This window comes from Eretmochelys imbricata, chromosome 4 (assembly GCF_965152235.1).
Source record: "Eretmochelys imbricata isolate rEreImb1 chromosome 4, rEreImb1.hap1, whole genome shotgun sequence".
Lineage (NCBI taxonomy): Eukaryota > Metazoa > Chordata > Testudines > Cheloniidae > Eretmochelys > Eretmochelys imbricata.
Genome location: NC_135575.1, coordinates 60,963,866 through 60,986,616, shown reverse-complemented (window position 1 = coordinate 60,986,616; position 22,751 = coordinate 60,963,866). Strand labels below are relative to the sequence as shown.

Here is a 22,751-nt window from a genome sequence, read left to right as displayed (position 1 = left end):
AAGAGTTGGTACCCACAGTGCTTCAGGGACACCATAATGGGGCAAAGATTACACCATCTTTACTAAGGGCTGCCTAGATTTATAGGAAAATAGCAGCCACATTGATTTAGAGCAGCCTAAGGCCTCAGTTGTATTGGGAACATTAGATCCCTGTAGTCACTTTGAAAAAGGGCACTTATTGAGGTTCTTCGAAGATTTTGTGCCTGATTCTGATGATAAACTTTCAGTTCTGAAGTATAACAGCAAAAAAAATGATCATTAATCTCAAATATCTTCTTAAGAACTACCTATTGTACCAGATCTAGATAATTTACCCCTACCAGTTTTTGTTGTGTTTGTATATAGATATAGACAGACAGATATGGCTACCACAAATTAATTTCAAACATTTCCTATTGAGCCTTATTACACAAAACAGAGCTACAGGTTGAACCTCTCTAGTCCAGCACCCTCTGGTCCGGCAACATCCGTGGTCCAGTATGATTTTATTTTATGTTTTTTATGCTTTATCTACTTATTTCCTTGTGCCAATACAATAAAATTGTGTAACAACACTAACAGTTTATTATGAAGAGAGCCGGTAAGCTTTGGCTAGGCGGTGTTGCAAGCGTTGTTCAATTTATTGAAATTCACTCGTGTCAGCGAGATAAAAATAAACAGAGACCCACTCACTACGTATTGACCTCCCATGGTTTGGCAAATTTTCTGGTTCGGCACTGGTCAGGTCCCGAGGGTGTCGGACTAGAGAGGTTCAACCTGTACTAAATAGCATTTGTCCTTCACGTTTTCTAACACTGAAATTTCATACTGAAAAACCATTTACAAGTGGAGAAATATATGCCCCATTTTAAGCCCAGTTCAGAACGTACCCTTAACTATGGGGTTGCAACCAATGCCTCCATAATACCCAAAAGCATAATAAAAGAGAACATTTTCTAGAATAGATGAAAGCAAAAGTTGAAAAGCAACTTTGATGTTCCGTAGACAAGCCAAAATGAAATGTGAATTGTAAATAATAATAATAATCAAATTAGTTTATAAACAAGATATATATATAATAGGTAACTGTTTGCACTTCTGCTAAGGTTTAGTGTGGGGTCATGGGTCAAAGTACTAATAAGAGTGTTTGGGATGTCTGCTGCCATGAAACAAAATGGAAACTTGATTGATAGCTAGGGGGTTGAAGGGAGAAAGTGCAATGGAGAAAGCAAAGGTCATAGAGCCATTTCCTTTCTCTGCATAGATAATGACCAATCCTCCCCAAAATAGTAAAGCATAGATACTATGGATCAATATACCATGTGCTATGCACGCTTATGCTAGTATTTTGAAACACAAACATATATGCAATTGCAGTTAAATAAATCTGAGGTAGCATTTTATGGCATAAGTTAATTTTTCAAAACAGTAATTGAATTATGATCTCCAATTTAAGCATATGAATTATAAGCTAATATAGTTTGGAGCTAATATACATTTAAATGTAAGTGTAAAAATTCAGTTTTAATTGATTGCAAAGATGCTGTTTAAGACATAGTTACTTTTATATATTAAAACAAATGTACTAGATGTTTAATAAGTTTAATACCCAATACCAGATAAATACAAACCTAAGTATAATTAAATCCCTTTTTCTTTTTGTAGGTCTGGTCTGCATGAAATCTAGTAGTTCAGTGGTGGAGTTGGTCATGTTACTTTGCTCTCAGGTGAGTTTTAATTGATAGTAGTAGTAGTAATACTGTAGAAAAGTTGTGTGGCTGAAATTGCTGCCTTTGATAAATAGCTGAAGTTACGGTAAACATGCTTACAATTAGAATATATTTTTAACTGTAGTCCAGAAGGGCTACATCCTGGACACTTTGATTGCCAATGGATTATGACATTATACTAATTCTGACATTTCAGGTGAGTGAAGACACTGAGGTTTTTGTGTCACATTAAAAATGTATAGCGTTTACATAACCTCAGTCTTGAAGTCTAATTCCTTGCTGTTCTTTTCATAAGAGAAAATAAAGTATTAAGATTAGGGAAACAGATTGATTTCTGCACCTTGTATAGTGGCACTTGAAATCCTCTGGGATAAGTGAGCTTTTTTTCTTTTGTGTAGAGGTTATAAAATGAGTGATAAATAATTTTGAAATCCTTGTTGTTAATTGTTTTTGGCAAGTACTTTTGAGTCTGAGGAAAGAAAATATATGAAAGTGGCTGTGATGGTCAACACTTTGAGATTTTCTACATTCCTGAAGACAAAATCACCTTAGATGCTCTAAAAATCTCTTTGGGTAGTCTTGATAAGAACCTGGATAACCTTCTTACAGTTGTAGTTAAAGAATGATATGCACTTCATCAAATGGATGTACTTTTGGTGTCCTCTTGCTTTCTCTGTTGTAATTAAATAGAAGAATGTTTTTATTGAACTTCTCTTTTGGGTGCTTTAAAAATGATACCTGGTAGTAAATTCCCCTACTTAAAACTTTAAAATAGCCTTTTTTAATGGGAAGGGTATTGGTCTGGAGGTCAAGGGTTCTGACCCATTTAAAAACCTTTGACCTTCATTTACAACCCTTATGGTTTACTTGCCTGATGAATAAGGATAATGCAAAATTAATGTTTTTTCACATCGATTTATTCGTTTTAGTGCCTATATTGCCAAATTTATTTAGACTGTGCTGATGGACATTTCATGAATACAAATGAAAGAATCATAGTAAGGTGTGAAAAATCAATAGTCTCCATTGTCAATAAAGTGCAATAAGAACAATTACTTCTGGAGATTACACCTAATGGATTTTACAATGAACTAGTGAAGAGTAGTTATGTTTCTAGTGGGCTTATTATTCACGGATGTAATCAGAATTTTTTTAACATAATTTCCCGATCTTCTGCAGAAAATATCAAGGGTGTATATTTGTTTTTTGGAAGTTTTACTTAATATCTTTCATGGAACTTTGGGAACTTGGAAATAATTGCTCATCATAAATATTGCTATTATTTTCTGAAAGTGTACCGAGCCACTCTACAGTCTTAGAATACAAATTTACTGTTGATTATTTAAAAAAATAAATAGATGTTACTTGGAAACCTATATAAAACTTGTTATACTCTTCTATTTTTCTTTTAGAAAACTAGTGATTTGAGATTCTAAAAACGTTTCTTTTTAAGATGGTCTGGTTAGCCTGTTACGTTGTAATTGCCATTTATTTTTTTTGTAAGGTAATTTCTTTCTTTTTAAAAAACACATTGAAAATTGCAGAGGACAGTACTGTCCTCTGTACAGTATGTCTCATACTTGGTTGTTGGAAGTTGAAAGTATAAGGAATAAATGACCCACTCTAATGCACCTATTTGTCATACATGTCACAGTGCTATTTAATGCTAATCTAATCAAATGGAGGATATGGTGATTGCTTAGTAGCATTAGTAGCGAAGGATGAGCGTGTTTTGAGTAAGAGTTGAAATAAACCAATAAAGTCACACCTAACTCTTAAAAGTTACATAGCAGTTGTAATATTTGGCAGAATATGAAAAATGATGCGAGAAATGAAGCCAAAATTAGCTCCAGATGTGTACAGATTGTTCTGGGGGTGATAATTACATTTTTCACTTTGAATTTTCCTAATTCAAAGAGGTCAGCATGGCAATCACAAAAGTGATTTATTTTGTTAAAAAGTGAACTGTCTTTTGCTGCATGAGAGATATGAAATTGAATTTCAACTGGACATTTTACAGATACCGGGAGGAGATGGGGTTGAGTTTGATTGATATATATTTATATATATTTTGGCCCAAGATAGGGTGGGAAGTGAAGTGGTATCCTCTTGCTAAAATTATAATTAATTTTTAAGAGGAGATGGAGAGGATGGAGTGCCAAAGATCGAAAGATCAGGTCAAAAACTAGTTTTTAATCACATAAATAATGCAATAGTTACAAATTAAGCATGTACAATTTTGATTTAAAACTTCAAAAATTTGTCAGACATTTTATGAAAGTGGAGGGCTGTTCTGATTAATGTCTTCAGTGTTTTGTACCTAATCTCTTTCCCAATACTTGCCCTATTAAACTATTATGCCAATAGCAATTACTTATCGATACCTTAAACAAAAACAAAAATTCAATGTATAAGACTGGGACATTTCTTCTTTTCCAAGAAGCACACAATACAGTAATAAAATCATACGTTGTTGCAGCAAAAAAGGTTTGAGATTTTATTATTGTTTATCCAGGAAAATGGAGAAAATCAACCATTTCCTAGGTAAAGTAATTTTTAAAGAGTAACTACAACATCTGTTGAAAAGAAATCTTTCTACGTAGTTCAAGTTTTTCAAGTCCGCTATTTAGACATCCCCCTTGCATTTACGTGTAAAAATTTTGTTGTTGTGCTCCTTATTTAAATTTACTCATCTCCCCTGGTTTATGAAAATATTAAATAATTGAATGTTGTACAGTACCCAAACTTCTTATTTAAAACCCAGATTGATGTACCAGAGTAAGGATTATTCTCCATACAATTATCAAAAAGTAGTTTTTTGACTGACACGCTAAATTTGAGACTTTGTATGTGTGTACTTACATTTATATAAATCTATCAAAACAAAAAGGAATCCTTCATTTACTATTACTGCAAAGTGTTTCTGCTTATTTGACATTAATATCATTTTTGAAAGAATCGACGTTGCATTCAAGGCCACTTTATAAAAGCGTTGTGTTGCTCATCCTAATTCAGTCTGACATACATTCCAATAACACTACCTCCCTTCTAGGGTTTAAAGCTAAATTTATGGCTGAGCATTGTGAAGTGCATCATTTAAAAATGGTTTCAACCCAAAACATCTAATAAATAAATAATGTGTATGGCTACTCAGTAGTAGACTTTCCAGACTAGAAATCATTCCATCGGATACTCAACAGTCCACTATCGGAGAGGGCTGTCAGATAAATCTTATAGTAGCTGCATTCATGTCCTGTAAATCACATGTTATTGTCTGAGCCTTCTGCCAGGTCATCTATTCTTTTCCCATTTATCAGAAATGCATAGAGTACGCTGAAACTACAAGCACCATGTAGTCTAGCCCGCCATCCTGTCTGAGTAATTAAACCAGCAAAAAGAGTGAAGTCCTAAGATAGTCTGATATTCCTTTTAAATGGATGACATCAGAATGTATTAGGAGCCTGTGTATGCTATTTTGGGACAAAGTTCCTTCATGTTAAAGGTCTGACATAATCATCATTGAATAAACATTTTCCCCTAAAATTGCTCTGGATGTATCACTAAACCCTTGAAGGGGTCCACATGAATGTGTGTGTGTATATATACACAAGTAAATATGTGTGCCACAACTCTTCTGTCAGATCCAGTAATGGAGTTGTTTCCTTGAAATAACTATATTGATCCGGAAAAACTCCAGTCTTTATTAAAGCTGTCTAAAATATTTCTCCTTTTTGTCTCTATATGTTTATAAGCTTTCTCCTTAGCTACTGTGGCAGTCGGGTGAGAAGTATACAGTAATCTGGGGTAAAGCAGAGAATTAGATAGAATATGTTCTATTAATTTTCTGATGCTTCTAAAATGGTAGGTTGTTACTCTCTGCAATATTAAATCTAAAAGTATTCTTTTTGCAGCAAATCAGCCAAATTGTCACAGGATATACACAAGAAAAGTAATTAGCCTCTGTCTGACAGGTTCATCATTGTCTTAGAAGCTTTGTTGTAGTGGATCTAATTTCCCTTGATTTAACTATAGAATTAGTCTATTCTGACAGACTCAAATGCGGATATTGCATCACTTACCAGTACTGGCCACGAAAACTACACAAAGCCCCTTCAAATGACTGCAACTCCCATTTAGGAAGAAGACAAAAAAAGTTATAGTATGGTTCATTGTTAATGATTAAATTCTCTAGGTGCTTACTTGTTCCTCTTCCCTCTTGTAACTCTAAGAGTAAAAGACACATTCTGAGGTATTTTTAAAATAAGACCAATATTTTAAAACATTAACTCTATCTTGGTATTTTCTTTTTCAGAAAATTAACATAGTTTTCCTTTGCCTCAATATAATCACATACTGTATCCATTAGATTTTTAGTAAAACATGGATAAAATGCATGTTTCATATGGTAGGTGCGGGAGGGAAATTAACATATCCCATGTTCCTTCAAGTTGTCTTATGGACTAGCTTTCAGAATGGGGCTATAGCTGAGAAGGAAAATGCACTAAATGTCACACACTTTTGACTTATGATACATTTTTAATTTGGTGGTAGTGAGTGAGCTCAGAGCACATATGTTAATGTGCATTGTGCATGGAGCAAACCAAAAATAAAATAGAAACCTTAGAAGCATCTAAAGCAGCAAATACTTGTATTCAAAAGATGAAGCTTACCATCTGTGGAGGTTAGAATCCAGGTGTCCATCTATTTCCATGATCGTGTTATCTTACCATATAATTAAATTCCCATAATCATTTAAGGTTACTTAAGGGGGAAACCTTCAAAAGCAAGGGAATGTCTTTCTTTAACTTAACCCATACATCATTTAGTCACCACTTTTCACTGACAGACTCCAATGCCTTATAAATAAGTCCTGCATAGCTCCAACATGTACAGTAACACAATAATAACACAATATTCCTTAATATCTATAATCCCAATATTCCTTAATATCTCTAATTATGCACTAGTGAGCAGTCTGACATGGTGTTTTCCCATGTGGAGGTATGTGATTAGAGTTAGTTTTGTATTATAATTTGACATACACCCCTTCCCCACACACACTGGAAATTACCTGATACTAAAGTCTTGTTGCATTTTCAGCTTCTTCTGGATATCCTGTGTCTCAGGCCTTTTCTTTCAGAGGCAAATTTTGCAACAGTGATCCACTTTGATTTCTACAGTGTCCTTTACATTAGACTAAATCCTCAAATTACTTGGAAACGTCAGCTGGTGCAGAATGTGGCTTCTTGCTGGTTGGTTGAATGGTGTTTCTTGCAGACAACACACATGCTCTGTGATCTGCACTGTTTCTAATTTACTGTCAAGTGAAATGTAATGTGATGACTAACTATAATGATAACTATAAAGTTTTAGTTGAATTGGGTCTAGGTTATCTCAAAAGCCACTTGTTTGTGTTCCCTTAGCAGTTGAGATCACCAGAAGCGCCCAAACTAGCAGCTCTCTGGATTAGATATGAAGGGATTAGATGCAGAGCAACGTCCGTGTATGTCTTGGGGGTGGTTTTGGATGTTGCCCCAATTTTTTTTTTTAAATTGATGTTAGATGGGCATATTTTAATCAAGATATTTTCCGTGTAATTCCTTTGTGTCTGAATATTCAAAAAGTTCAAAATGAGTTTGAAAATGAGCATCACAGTGCACAAGTCTTGTGGCTGAGGACAGATTTCGTAGGATATTTGCTGTGAAAGATGTAGAAAGTTATTTCAATGCATATCCTAATTATCCTTTAAAACAATTACCTTTGAAACTGTGTTAGTAGCTTATTTTTGTTAAAGCTTGCAGTCCGAAAAGTGTAATCTTGGCTACATTAACATTTCAAATTTCCAAGCTCCTTATATATCTAAAAATTCGAGTAATTAGAGGTTTTACCATTTAAATTGTGGTGATCATCTGCCAACAGAATCTTTGCTTTCATCAGATATAGCTGTTTTGTAGCAGAAAAAGGAAAACTTCTCTAATAAATTGCTTTGTTAATCAAATGGACAGAAGACAAACACAGCTTTATTGGACAAAAGGAGGAAAGTTTGAGAGTTTAAGGGACAAATCAACAGACAAGTGTATCCTTAAGTCTGGATCTGAATTCTATCAGAAGTAGTGTTGGAGAACTCATGCTTACAGATGTTTCCTACACTGTTCACTTTCTTTTTAGATTATACATATTGAGGCTTCAAGATTTTGTGTCATACCACGAGATTATATTGAGATAAAAAAGCACTTTATGATTTACAAATTTCCCAGAGTTCTATATCTGTATATAGTTTTGTACTCTTGTAGAGTTTATTTTAAAAATAATTTGAGTTAGCTGTTTGTATAGCTGAGGGAAGAAGGCAACCTATTCTGCTGCTGTTCAAGATACCCTGATGCTTAAGTCACCTCAGGCCTCATTTATACAAACTAAGGATGGGCATGTTAGAGGTATTATGTATGCTTTTTTAAAACAGTGGATGGGGACACTATTACTGAGTGCTATGCATCTAGTCACAGAAGTGGTATTAGTAAAGAATTAACTAAAGCAAATGTAAATCATAGTGTGTGAAATGCAGGGTAGAATATGTGTTCCATTAGATGCTAGAAAATAATGCAACTGGGAAATGCAATCAGGAGATTAATGCACATCTGACTAATATATAATTATTTGAAATGAAGGCTTCTGTGATGCTGCTTTCTGATCTATATGATGCTCCCCATTTTCTTAAATTCTGAGCTCTTCATGGCATGGACAGAATCTTACTATATTTCGGGAAATTGCTTCGTGTAGAACACACCATAGTCACAACAATAAGATGGAATTCTGATAAGTCACTCCAGGGTGGGTGCCAGCCACTGCTGGCAACTTTACCGGGGCTCCCTCTGCCAGAGGAACTATTATATGGTTATCTGGTAGTAGAAAAAAGTTTTGTTCCCTTGTACTCTTTCTCTGCTCAGCACTGGAAGATCATGCTGTGGTATTTGTTCTTCATGGTGAGTTTTCCGTGTACGGTCTGCTGTTGCCTGAGACCTGGGAGGCAGCTGGTGTGGAGAAATTAACATTGAGGTTGAAGATCAAAACTGATTCTTTTTCAAAGAACGTTTTAAAATCTCCTGCAGTTTTGAAGAGGTTAAGCTGTTTTGAGTTGCAAATGCAGTGACATGAATGAATTGCACTTAAACCCAGTCATTGAGAAGGTAGGACTGTATGTGGGTTAGAAATTGTCCTGACTGATATCTCCTCCTAGCTAAGGAAGAGGCTCAAGTGTCCATGCTAATTCTTTAGATCACTTTGATTTAATAATTTTATTAAGACGATGATAAAATAAAAAAAATGGTACAGAGCTTAAGCGTAGAAGTTTCTGGTTATCAGGGAATAAGGTACAGATTATCAAGGGGTGCGAAGTTTGGTTTAGGATCAGGTGGCATAAGGAATGCATAATCTGCAATATCCCTGATTGGGAGTAAAAGCTTAACGGGTCAAAGTACAGACATTGAGATATGGGGGTGTGTTGTTCATATAATGGCTATGTTCAGGTGTAGAGTATAATGAGTGGATACGATGATGAGGATAGATTTACCCTCATTTGATGAGATTTAATGTTCAGTGAGTTTATGGTTCCAGTTCATATGGTCCAATGGAAAAAGTCTCTCGGTCCTTTTCTCATAGTTGATGCACAATGTCGTTCCGGCTCCTGGTACTGTCAGTGGCCAGTGATGTGTTTGATGTAGATGTCCCTGGACCATCGGATGGTGGTGAGACCATGAGGCGCCGCATGAACCGTGCTTAGCATCGACCAATCCCACAGGTCCGCAGCACACGTTCGTTGCATGGGTCCCAAGCACCCAGGGCTCTGACAATCAGGGCATCCATCTGCACCCCATAGCCCTTCGCTCTCAGGGTGTCAGCCAGGGGGGCGTATTTTTCCAGTTTACGAGCTTGGGCTTTGCGGAAGGCTGGGGTCCTGTCCTCAAAGGAGACCGTGACGTCGACGAGGATGATCTTTTTCTGGGCCTCATCGGTGACTACCATGTCAGGTCGCAACTGGCTGTCAGTACCGGGGATGACAGGGTGTTTTGAATACATCTGCATTCTCTAGCAGAAGGGGAAGGAGTCACCCTTGAGCAACTTCTTTTTTTGAGAGAAAGGTTTTAGGGGATAATTCTGGACAATTGCTCTTCCATCCTGTGGGCTCTTTCATTGTCACCCATCTTACTCAACAAATATGTTTAACAGCTGGCAGTTACACATGGAGTGTGGAGTCTGTAGGACGCTGACAATACACTGTTCTCTGTCTCACTTGATTCAACTATATCAGTTACCCAGTGTCTGTCTGAGAGTAGAGCTTGGTTAATAGTTAGCTGTCTGAAGCTCTGTTCTTTGAAAACCAATAGAATCTCTCTGAGTTGTTTCCCATACCTCAGTCTTGGATTGTGGCTTCCATTTGTAACGTCTTCTACCAGATGCTCTGTTAACCTTAGCCATGGCTAAGGGTATGTCTTCACTATGGACTTTGTGTTGGCATAACTGTGCCTGCATAACCCCCTAGTGTAGACACAGCCTACACTGACAAAAGGAGATTTTCTGTTCGTATAGGAAAAGCATCTACCCGAATGACATACTGTATCTATACTCAGAATTTTATCGGCATGGCTATCTGTCTATGATGTGTTTTTTTCCCACACCTCTAACTGATGTTGCTAAGTTGATATAACTTTTAAATGTAAACCAAGCCTGAGTTTATTTTCTTGTCTGTGACGAAGAAGAGATGTAGACCTTGCTACAGCAAGTCATTCATCTGTCACTAGAGCAGGGAGAATTACTGCAGGTTTTGGTTTGTTTGCTGACGGCTTTAAAATGTGAAAAAAGAAAAGAAAATTGGTTTGGATCAGACTGAATCCAAACTTTTTTGGAAATGTTGAATCAAAAAAGTAGAGAAAAGTTGATTGTTGGTCAGCCCCACCCCAACCTTTAGAGCACCTGGCCAGGGACTTAGCTTCAAATCCTCCTGTTCCACAGTGGGGGAGTCTAATCTGGGTTTCTCACATCCCAGTTGAATGCCCAAACCACTGAGCTAAGGAATATAAAGGGAACAAGATGCTACCAGCACCAGCCATTCGGTGAAGCATCTGCTTGTGAATGTAGGCCAAAAATTTTATGGGGGCTGAAATTATTTGTCAAATTCTTGTCAAATTCACAAACAAATTCATGTCAAACAAAATTGCATTTTTTCAGTGAATAAACTATTTGAAAAATTTCACCCATTTCTGTCACCTCAAAACTACATTACTGTAATGCATTCTAAGACCACTTGGAAACCAAAACTAGTGTAAAATGTGTTTTGCCTGCTTTTTGGATGGAGTTTCACTTCTGAATTGGTTTCGTTCTGGTTCTCTCAACGTGTTTGGCCCAGTTACCTGAAAAACCACCTTTCTCATGGTGATATACTTCTGCAGTTGGGCTCAGTGGAGATGCTTGAAATAGAGTTGCCCTTCCCAGTTTAAATGAAGGGGTTTCTGTCAGGGCATTTTCCATGGAGGGCCCTCAGCTGTAGAACAGTTAGGCTCTCTCTCACTTCGGTCTGACCAGAGCCAGGATCTGTTCACTTTCTAGTCACTCTCTTTTTTCAGGAGCTTGCGGAGTGGGTGGTTTGAGGAAAATATGGAGTTGTTTACTATCAGTGTGGCCATCAAACAATGCACTTAAAACATTATAGTTTTTCAACATTTTAGCTCCCTTATATTCAACTCTATTTAGTGTATAAAGGTATATAGGCACCTAATATGGATGGACATAACTTGTAGCTCATGCACTGGATGTGCAGTCACCTTTTCAGTAGAAGTTTAGCAAACACAGTTTTGACTTTCTATGTAGAGCCCGTGGCATTTTGGTCAGAAATCAATGAAGGCGTATAGTTTAACCCTTGCTATTACACAAGCTGTGGAAATAGGTTAAAATGTGCTGAGGTTGATCTGCCAATACTTCATGAATGGTAATTGCCTAGTTCTTGACTTAGTGATGCATTGACTATGTGGCAGTAACATTATGCCTGGTAGTGACCGCTGCAGTGAAAGTTGAATGAATGTTGTCATTCCACCATTCTGTTTGTTGTTGATTATATCTTTCCATAACTATTATCTGTAGGGTGAAATTTTCCAGGCTTACTCTCTCCCCAAATAGGGAATGTATACGAATTAAAGTTTTAAGATGAACAAAAACTGTGTTAGAATATGAAAATGAAGGAAAAATATTTGTAATATTTTTCATACTTTTTGTTGCTTAAATGACTTTGGGGTAGAAAGTTTAAAATTGACAAGGAAATAGTCCTCAGTGAGGAGAGAACTGGCTTACTAATGAAAACTCGTTGAAATTTGACCTAGTTACGATGTACCAAAAATCACACTGTGCATTTTGCATTGAGGTGGTGGCGGGTGATTGTGCTCAGCTAAGGAAGGCCACTCTGGGTACAGTTATAAACTGAAAAAATAGAGCAGGTGTGCAGTGGAAGAGGCAGAGTTCCGTGCTTTATTTGCTATCTATCTTTTTTAAGGTAAAAGCCATACAGCTTCAAATGTTAACAGTAAAGAGCCTCTCTCATGTGGGCTTCCTAAAATGTGCAGGAGAGGGGGCTCAGTCATGATGTTCTGATAAGGTGAATAGTGGGATAGGGCATTTCAGATTTTAAGCAAATCATTCCACAATGGAATTTTTTTCATCATTCAGTAACTTACGAAACTACTTTTAAAAATTCAATAAGAATACCTGAAAAATCTACCTTAAATTACATATAAGCATTCAGTCTTTAATGCAATATACTAGCATACATATTTCTCCAACTGTAGCCATATATATGTATTTGACATATCTATTAGTGTTGTATATATGAAATGTATTTACTAAACCATTCTTTGCAGCGTGGGACAGAATAACTGTGATGGTAATGAGGAAAACTTGCTGGCGCACACAGGTCACCTTTGTTAATTTTGTGGTCTGCTTACATGAATTGTACATTAGGAAAACTGCTGCTGGCTGAAAAGTAATTAACGGCACAGTTTTATTAAAAAAAAAACCAACCGTATTACAAGGAGATACATTTTTAGATATAATTGTATTTTATTTTTCAGGTCATACATGATTATGTAGTTAAACTGTATCAAAAATGGATAAAATGGAGATACACATGTAGCTGTAGCAAATGCAATTTTAACCAGCATGCACAGTAATGCCAGTGCTCCACTTTTGTTTTGGAATGAGTTTTTATATTTGAAGCTTTGTTTCTGCAAAAGAGACTGTATGCTTTAAGGATTGAATGGTGCTTTTGAAATATGGATTATATATCTAGAATGTCTCAAGTACAGTACCAAAAAAAATCCCCTGCTTGAAATAATTTGTCATACAAATTAGAGATGGATGAGACTTTTATGAGGTCACCTTACCAAAGCACACTTGTTCCCTACAGTACATTTTTGAGTGAACATAGTGAGTATGATTTGAGTTTTTATTTAGTTATGATCCTTATTAAATACAGTTTACTTATTTCAGTTTTAGGCTTTCTAGGTATGGTAGGTTCATTTAAGAGAGAAGAAAAGTATTATTAATTGAAAATCACATGAATAGAGTCAGAAGTCCAAAAGCTTGTTTAGGTTTTGACTTACCTTAAAATGTCTATTCAACTTGAAATTATAGCCCATAAAATGTAAAATTGTGCTGCTCTGTACATATGATTCATGAATCAATATATTTTTATATGTTTAAGGAGGAAAGTAGACTCTTATATAAATGAGAAGCTTGGGGAAAAACAGCTTAATTTGAAATGAAAGTACATTGCTGCAGATGTTCAGAACTAGGGGATCATAATTTAGCTATAGAAGCAAGACTTCTCTGAAGTAAAAGGCATCCTGTTGCTTCACCAGCACACTAGGACTTAAAAAAACACCACCATTTAAGGTGAATTTTGTGCAGTGAGAGCACACCCTGTGGCTTGGCAGTCTAGTCAGAAGGATGATATCATGCTGGCTTTCTAACTAGAACTTTGAACAATATTCTCATGGGTGGTAAATGTAAAACAAAGTAATATCAACTGGCACTTAATTCTGTGAGCTCCCTGCTGATTGGGCTATGCAGTGAAATGGAACTCTTCCTGAGAGGAAGTCAGCCTATAAGTGTGGAGACCTCTGAAAATAAAGTGTGCTTTAATTTGACACCCTGCTGTTTTACAGCTAGTCTGTTAAATTTGAGACTATGGAGAAAGAGAGAGGGTAGTGAAGGGACAAATCCAAGATTATGAAAAGTCCAGAGTATGGAAACACTTGTCTCTGGTTTTACACTGATTAAAAGAGCAATTTTTCTTGCATGTTATCTGACCACATTAATTCTTGATGTTTTCAATACAGTTGTTAAAAAAAAAATCAAGATTGGATGGAAAATGGTCTCCAACCTGAACGTTATGCTAGAAAAAGCACTGGTCTAGTGGTTAAATCAGACTTGCTGTTTAACTCTTGGTCATGCCACTCAAACCCTCCGTACCTCAGTTTTCATATCTGTGAAATCGGGATACCATCTAACCCACCCAAGGAATGTGTGTGAGGTTAATTAATCTTCATAAAATGCTTTGAGATCCTTCAAGAAAGCAGCATAATCTTATATTTCACAAATGGTGCTGCCACAAGTAGGAAACTGGGGTGCATCTGTGTCACATATTAGATCCCCACTGTTCATAAAAATGATACAAAATTAGGGAGGGGGAAATCAGTTTTACTTCCTCCAGGGCCCTTTGTTTTTATGTAGGGAATTGCTTATATTTTTCTCCTCGTATGTAAGGGACATTTTTGTTTTCTTAAACTCTGTACCAGATAAGTCTAGGAGAGTCTTGCTTGCTAGTGCAGCCCAGCATGATTATTTATCATGTTTACTGTGGCAGTGTGTAGAAGCTAACCGAGAATGGGGCTCTGTTGTGCTAGGAAACATACAAACATGGAATAAGAGACAGTTGTTGCATGGAAGAGCTTAGTATAAATAGATAAGACAGACAAAGGATAGGGGAAAGGAATAGAACACACAGGCAGAATCCACAGTGTGATGGTGGCAAATCTCATGTTAATTGTACAACTTTTTCTTGTTTGGTTGTGTTGTTTAAATTCCTTTATTGCAATTCTGTAGATTGAAAGACAAAAGAAAGAGGGAGGGCTGGAGACAGTGAGGGTAGTGATCCAGGGAAGGGTTGCATACCGGTAAGTCCTAAAGAGCTATTAATTCAAATGTATTGGTAGTACTGATACCTGGTGACAGATATGAATGTGTTCCAGCCAGTCTTGTGCATGTTTTTTTTATGAATTTGTTGATAAGGATTTATATCAAGACAAAAATTTGAGGGGTAGGGAAGGGGTAATAAGGAAGAACTTTTATGATTTTTAAGCTATTCACCAGTTACTGTCTTGAATTCTGCCTTACTTAGTTAAACCTTATTTAACATTGGGCAGGACAATTGCTGCTGCTCTGTTGTCTCTGGAAGTTGTTCTGGGCGATATCAGTCTGTCACCACCAATGCAACTGTACAGCTATAAGTGTGTTATGGTTTGCCAAGCCTTGTAATTAATAATCTGCCATTTGCAAGGAAGACTGGACTAATGTTACAAAATCTCAAAAATTAAAATTGGCTGCCCAGCAAATGAACACTGAGATCAACAAGCAGAAATTGTTTTAACATAATTTAGCCAGCCCTGGATTTGCTTCCATTTCTAAAAAATTAAAAATTGTACATTTACTATGTTTCACCCACAACTTCTTTCTATAGAACCTTTTCTTTTTTCTTTCCTGGGATGTTCACTCAATCTGTCCTTTTTCCTCATTGGTTTTCCTAACTACTTTTCCTGCCCTAATTTTTTCCTTTAATTACGTTGCACCTTTATCTAGCGTAGAACTGTTTGACACCTGGAGTCCTGCACTGATATTGAGGATTACAACAAGGTTTAGCTAATATCCTAGCTATTCTTCTTCTCATGCTCCTGCCTCCTCTCTCAGCATTAACAATAGCCAGTGAAGAAATAACCTGGGGAGGAAACTCTGCAGTAGGGAAGCTTTGCTGCTAGTTGAACTCAATCCTGACCCCCTGATGACATTGCCTGAGGAGTCATGGCAACAGCTAACTAGAGAGAAAGGGAGAAAGACCAGGTAGCTTGCCCACTGCCTCTTCCCTCACAGGCAATGGATCTAAAACCAGTGATCCATGGATTCAGTTTTATTCAAATCTATAGTCTGTTGCTGGCTCTGGACGGCAGAGGGATTGTTCTGTGCTAAGTACTAGTCTGTCACTTCTCAATGTGGTCTTATTTTTATGGATGTAATGACACTTCTCAAGTAATGATTTAGAGTAATGTATATAAGTTAAACTACAAACGCCTTTTGTATAAATATTTCAACTTTTAAAATCAGATTTTAAAATTGCTGTAATATAGAGGATTTTATCAGAGAGTTCTGGTGACACAGACCTGGAGCTATAGTGATTGTCACCAGACCCTGCTGAATGAGCAGCAGCCTTGTATTACATGGTTGCCTTTTTTGGTAATTTTATACGAACATTCTGGTGGTAAAAGTTAATTCATTTCCTATTCCAAGATCTCTTCTTAGAAATATTGTGCACCACCACAGATTACACTGGCTCAACCTATTGTAAGATCTTGTGGAGGTATGAAATTAATGTCACCACTGTGTGTGTGTGTAAATATTTAACGTAGTAAGTGTCTGTCAGGTCAAATTTGTGCAAAGCAAGGAAAAAGTCAATTACCTGTTACTCTTTAAAATTCTTATAGTATAACTGATGTGTATTGTTTTGCAGGATGAAATCTAGTACTTCAGTAAGCAGGTTAACACACTTTTAAATGCATGAAGTTTGTTTTCAGAATCTATAAAAGCTTATGAGTTGAACTCTAATTTTAGGTATTGAAATTAAATTCTCATTATAAGGTAATCTTAGGCATTTACCACATAACATAATGCCAGTTTGTAGGAAGCACTGTTCACAATGGAATACCCCAAATGGTTAAACAGCAGGGGAGTCTTCTGCTTTTAGTTAAAAACTGCTGTTTCTGTATGGCTTATTTACTACTTGTTTAATTCTTAATGTAGTGTGCTGTGGAATTGAGCATGCAAAAGTCAGCAGAAAGAGTTCTGTTTTCTGTGTCTAAGGCTATTACTTGCTGTACAATAATAAAGGCACTATTTTATTGGGTTAGTTGTAATTAACTTCAGCACTAGGCATTGATATAAATCATTCTTAATCTGTTTTCTTTACATTTTCATTCTCTTTAACTGGTTTAACATAGTTGCTTTCTGTCGTCTTTTTACATAAGGACTGGGGTTGTAATTGCTTTTTTGAATTAGGCTGTCAGAAGCTAATGTGCATGTTGATCCAGGAATTGATTAAGGAACACTAATGAATTTCATATAACACTTTTAAAAGATTTGTTACTATGTAATAAATATTCTGTAGTAGTGATCTGTTTTTACCTTTTTAGAATTCAATACATACAGTGTTATCAGGGTATACAGCTGGCAAAATATTTCAGTACACGAAACATTGATTCCATAGCATGATTTAAAATGTTAAAAAATACCTTTCTAATGTAAATAAAATATATCTACTTGTCAAAAATGCACAGAAAATGAGATGGGACAAGGATAGCTGCTTTCTTAAGATAAACTGTGTTCCAACTCTTCCACAAGTGTTTCATTATGGTTTTAACATTTTTTTCCTCCTCTTTTCTGTGTCCTTTGCTCAGTGTTAATGTGATACTCATTGGGCCAAATACAGTTTTTAAAACTGATGTGTTGATATATTTTTGGACACATCCTTGACATTTCCAACTACTCGTATTGCTATTGGTTTAAAAAATCAGCAGAATTGAGAAGAATGTTAGTCAAGTCAGTTCTCAGTACCTTAATTTTTTTTTCAGTTCTTGCATTTTTCAGGGAAGTATGCGCGCGCACACGCACGCAAACACACACACACACACACACACACGTATGTCTTTGGATGTTATTATTTCAAATGTACTTAATGGAATCAAGTGAATTTCATACCAAATCCAAATATTTTAAAAATTCTGATTTCATCTATATGTTTTACATAATTTTGTACCCAGTGACATATTCCCTTTTCTGCCACCTTATTAAAATTGCTTAATACAAAAGCTTTAGTTGTACACTGTCACTAGCTGCTTTGCTTTTTGTTAAAAACAAAAAAAAAAAAGGTATTTTTAATGGAATGCAAGCAATAAATACTTTTTATTGTATCTGAGTGCATTTGATAGTTTTAAAGTCTTTTATAAAAATAATTAGCTCTTTTATATAGTTCTAATGGCAGCCCTGCAAGTTTCCCCTGGAGCAGTCTCTAATGAACAGGCCTTGCTTTTTCCAGTTGGGCTTTCAGATTCCCTAAAGACTTGACTTCAGACCTTGGAGGGCAACAGCTGCCATTTCTCTTGAAGACTGGAGTTGCCAAACAGACGGACTATGTACTAATAGGACACATTTGTAGAGCTTCATTACGTGGACCCTTGATAGAGGCTTAATGATGATCATCTGTTGAGAGCTTGTAGCTGGGTAGGGTTAGAGCAACTTTTATCACCCTTGTTGAAATCAAATCCTCTTTACTGATTAGTGAGAGAACTTGACTCGGCTAGATTGACGCGAAGTTAAGGCTGACATAAAGGGGCCATTGTTTAGTATGGAATAATATCATAATGAGTAAATCTTTAAATTAAAAAAAAACTATTGAAATTTTTTGGTCAAATTTCTTTTAACAATTCATCAACTTTCTACATGCTTGGAACAGCAGTAAATATTTCTTGCAAGGTACTTTGTATTGTGTAATTGTCAAAATTCAGATCTAGTTCTATGTTGTCTAATTCCTTTTTTGATAGTTTGTCAATAATAGACATTTTTCTTATCATATATCTATGATCTATCTATATCTATCATATATCTATGCATTATCTACACAAAGTCAGTGAATCTGAAGATTTATTTCTTCAGTACTTTTGTTTTGAAAGACATCACATACTTTTGTAGCTTTGCAGTTCTTTTATAGTGCTTAACATCTACTTACACCAGTAGATACGTTTACTTTTAGTGTGGAAAGTCTAAATAGGGTTTCCCTCTTCAGCTTTATTTGGCTTAAATCAGGATGAAATCCTGGTCTCAAATCCCAATGACTTCAGTGAGGCCAGGATTTCACCCTTGGTGGAGTTGCAGCTACATGTGTCAAAACAATTTGCTGTACTTGGACTGTACATAGGTTTGTGTTGGTTGACGATTGTTCAGTTTACTATATAGTTTTCTCTTATACGCTATGAAGAATCAGCTAAGATAGTCTGCTACTTTTCACTCTATGTTCTTTATTGCCAAGTTTACCAAAGCTTGTAGTGGATGTAGTGCTGAGAGAGTGCTGACATCAAGTGCAAACACTGTTGAAAAGTTCTTGATAGTTTACTTTAGGCACTTAAAGATTACTGTATCTCTCCATGAGCAAGTTTTTTGTGCAGATCTGACCTTTAGTCTAGTGTATAATATGTATCTTAGCCATATGTTAACACATTTTCTCACCCTGTTCCTTGGTGGTTCATTCACATTTGTCAGGGTTGAAGTCATCCTTCTCACTTTTTTCGTTATTGAAATAAATGATTAAAACTTCCCATAAGTTATACAGCAAAGGATGAAGTATCTACTGATTTGCCACCTTTTTTTCTCACTTCTGGATTTAAATTTCAAACACACTGGAAAATGCTTTAAAAATACGAATATGGAGCAGTGGAGATATTCATATAACTTAAAACTGATGGGGGAGGGGAGGAATTATCCAAAAGCTATTGGTAAAGCATTTTGCAAATTTAAAATAAATCAGTATCTATCTATATCTACCTACCTACCGATCTATGGATGTCTGGCTGAAGATATACACGTTTGCTTAGTAATTATATTGTTTAATTAGATATACAGAATTTTGATACAATTAATAGTATGTGTTATAGCTTGTTATATGTTGGGCTTCTTATTTGAAATGTACTTGGAATAACTGCTTCCTGAAAGTGTGAAGATAAGAATTTTGGCATTAATTTTAATTTTGGCTACGTATACATGTTCTTTGTCCCTGTTTCAAGTAATATTTAATATTTTTAAACTGTTTCATCACTATCATAAAGGAGATTCCTTGTACTTCGTCAGTGATGAAGTTACCAGATTAAAGAGAGATGTCTAGTAAAAAAAAAGTGTGTGTGTGTGTGTATATATGTGTATACACACACACATATACATACATATGTATATTTTATATAAATATGTGTGTGTGTATATATATGTATGTATATGTGTGTGTGTGTATAAACACACACACACACACACACACAAATATATGATCACACTTCTTATTGACTCTCCAGTATAGTGAATGAAGTTTTGGTTCAATTTCATACTTATATATGGGAAAATTTACACAGATGAACTGCTGCCATGCCTCGCTTTTCAGTCAATATCAAGAATACACTTGGAAGAGGGAGCAGGAGAGTAGTTGTGCTTGCTCTGTTGCCAGTCTGCTGAAGCCCCAAGGAAAGCAGAATGGAGCGTGGCTGTCTGTATCTGAGCCTAGGGGAGCACTTTGCAAAGAATGGCTCCCCTCTCTACACAACTGCTTGGGAGCCTCAGAAAGGTGAAAGAAGAGAAGTTGAGAACCAGCAACTAGTTGTATTTCCCTGATTCTCTGCCTCAGTCCTAGTTTAGATTTCAGCAGCCTAAGGGCTAGCAAAGGTTCTCTAGGGACCACACAACAGCTGGGGATAACCTAAGGGCACCACAGTGCAGCTACTTCCACCTCACCCTTGGCATGCACGCTACATCATGAGCTGCAGAGAAGGCAGTGTAGGACATAGCAATGCCAACTCTGTCTGCTACACGGCACCCCATGCCACACATATCCCCATGCCACGGGCTTATGGGTGGCTTCTAATTGTTTTACTGCCTGAGTGGCAAAGGGGAGCAGAGAATCTGCTTTTGAGTATTGACCATTTAAAAAAATATTTCAGCCATCAGGCCAAAAACGTTGGATACTGCTAGTCTGAGACATTTTTCTGAATTCTCCTTTTTCCTAGACATCCTTTTATTGTGCTTACTGAAAGTACGGAAATTTAAGTGTTGAAGAGTATTCATTTCCTTTACAATGGTATTGATGCTATCAAATGGCTACTGGTGTACCTTTGAAAGAAAAGGTTTGTACAGATGTTTAAAGGCCTCTCTTGTTCACCAGATGGGAGCTTTGGTGGGATTGGCAAAGGGAATGGACCCCATGATGGGGGAGGGTCTCAGAGCTCAGGTTCCCAAGGTTGAATGTTTACATCTCAGTTAGACAGTTTACATCTCAGTTTACATGTTTACATCTCAGTTGAATGTTTACATCTCAGTTAGCCTGAGTCAGGTGGAACAGGCCAGGTGTGGCTAATTGCAGTGTACACATACCCATAGACTAGAGGCCAGCATATGGTACCCACAGGGTCAGGAAGTTTTTGGCCAGGAGCTGATGTACTATGCAGGGTGAAGTTGTTAATTTCAATGTCTTACACAAACTGAGGTCCTTTATTTGAAGCACTGGACTCTTGAACAAAGAAATGGTGACATAGGGGGATTCTGGCAATTACTTCCACCAGTAACTTGAATTGGTGAGGTTGGAAGAGAAGCTAGGATAGGCCTTATCTAAATAGGATAATTTTTGAAAGCATGAGCAAACACATTTAAAAACCCTTGTGTTGGCAGGACAACTTGTATTTTAACACGTTACTTGGTCAAGGCTAACACTAGGCTCCACCCATATGTGCTTCTTGTGTTATATGATAGCGTTCAGGACAAGCATGCTTTCTGACGTAAACATCATTGCAATTTTTGGTATGACTAGTGGGAAGGGCACCAAAACATTTTCTTTCTTATGCTCTTCTCTGGATAGGATTCATGAGCATGATATGTTGGCTAGAATCAGATCCAGAAAAGAGGGTGTGAAAGAAAGTGTTTTGGAGCCCTTCCCACTAGCTGAACCAAAAATTGCAGTGATATATATAAAATTTTGATTGTCATTGGGTCACATATTCTTAGTTATATGTTTGTGGCTTCAATAAATCTGCTTCTGCGTGTAATGTATGATACTATCAATATGTGTTTATTATTAGATTGGTCATATTCTAAGTACCTGATTAAATCATGAGATGAAAATATGAAGTTAGCCACCTTTTAGTTAGTGCAGTATATTTAATTTGAGACTAATAGTAAATTGGCAAAGAAATTATAAATTCATTACTCCATTTAGTTCTGTATGAGAACTTATTTAGCAAGTTCATTTATGTCAACTGAGAGGTATAGAGTGGTACTCTTAAATTTGCAAGCCCCTTTTGTTATATTGCATGAGTTACTCATTTATGTATGTCTTGCTATTAAATACTCTGAATTTTGATTTATGAATTCGCCTTTTTTATTAAAATGGGAAGCTTTATAATGTCATAGACATTAAATTAAATTCCAATTGTGTAAGTGTCTTGTAGTAATGTTATTTTTAAAGTTACTGAAATACTGTTTTCCACTTTCTTCCTCTTTTTTTCTTTGTTTCTGCTTCTAAGATTCTCTCCCCCGTGCGCCCCCCCCCCCACTTTCCAGGGTTATTTTAATCAAGTTGTTACAAGAACTTTTTCATCAATTTGTGCATTGTTTCCTCACAAACACTATGGATGAAATAGGGCCAGGATTTCACCCTATACCTTTGTTCTTCGTTTTGAAGACTAATGCTAAGAAGAAAGTGCTGAGAATAAACTCAGTCTTGACCCTTAAACAGTACTTTAGTGAGAACAAAATAATTCAAAGAGCAGTACGCCTTTATATGCTTCTGCTGTGCTGTCAAGCTTGCTTGACTCTGCACTGCTAGTTTTGAATTAATTTTAGGTATATATTTTAAAACATTTTTAGTGTAAATACAACTTGCTGCTTTATCTAACAGCTGATGATGTTGTTCACATTGTGAGAGAAATA

The 22,751-nt window shown here is 36.3% G+C and overlaps 1 protein-coding gene across 4 annotated transcripts in view; it reads left to right on the top strand.

Annotated features, from left to right (window-relative positions):
* Positions 1-22,751, top strand: part of LRBA (LPS responsive beige-like anchor protein) — a 552,094-nt gene that overhangs the window by 154,674 nt on the left and 374,669 nt on the right. For all 4 annotated transcript variants that reach the window (XM_077815359.1, XM_077815362.1, XM_077815360.1 and 1 more), the window contains one exon: positions 1,645-1,706. In XM_077815359.1, coding sequence (XP_077671485.1) covers positions 1,645-1,706 — 62 coding nt within the window. The remainder of the gene's footprint in view (positions 1-1,644; positions 1,707-22,751) is intronic.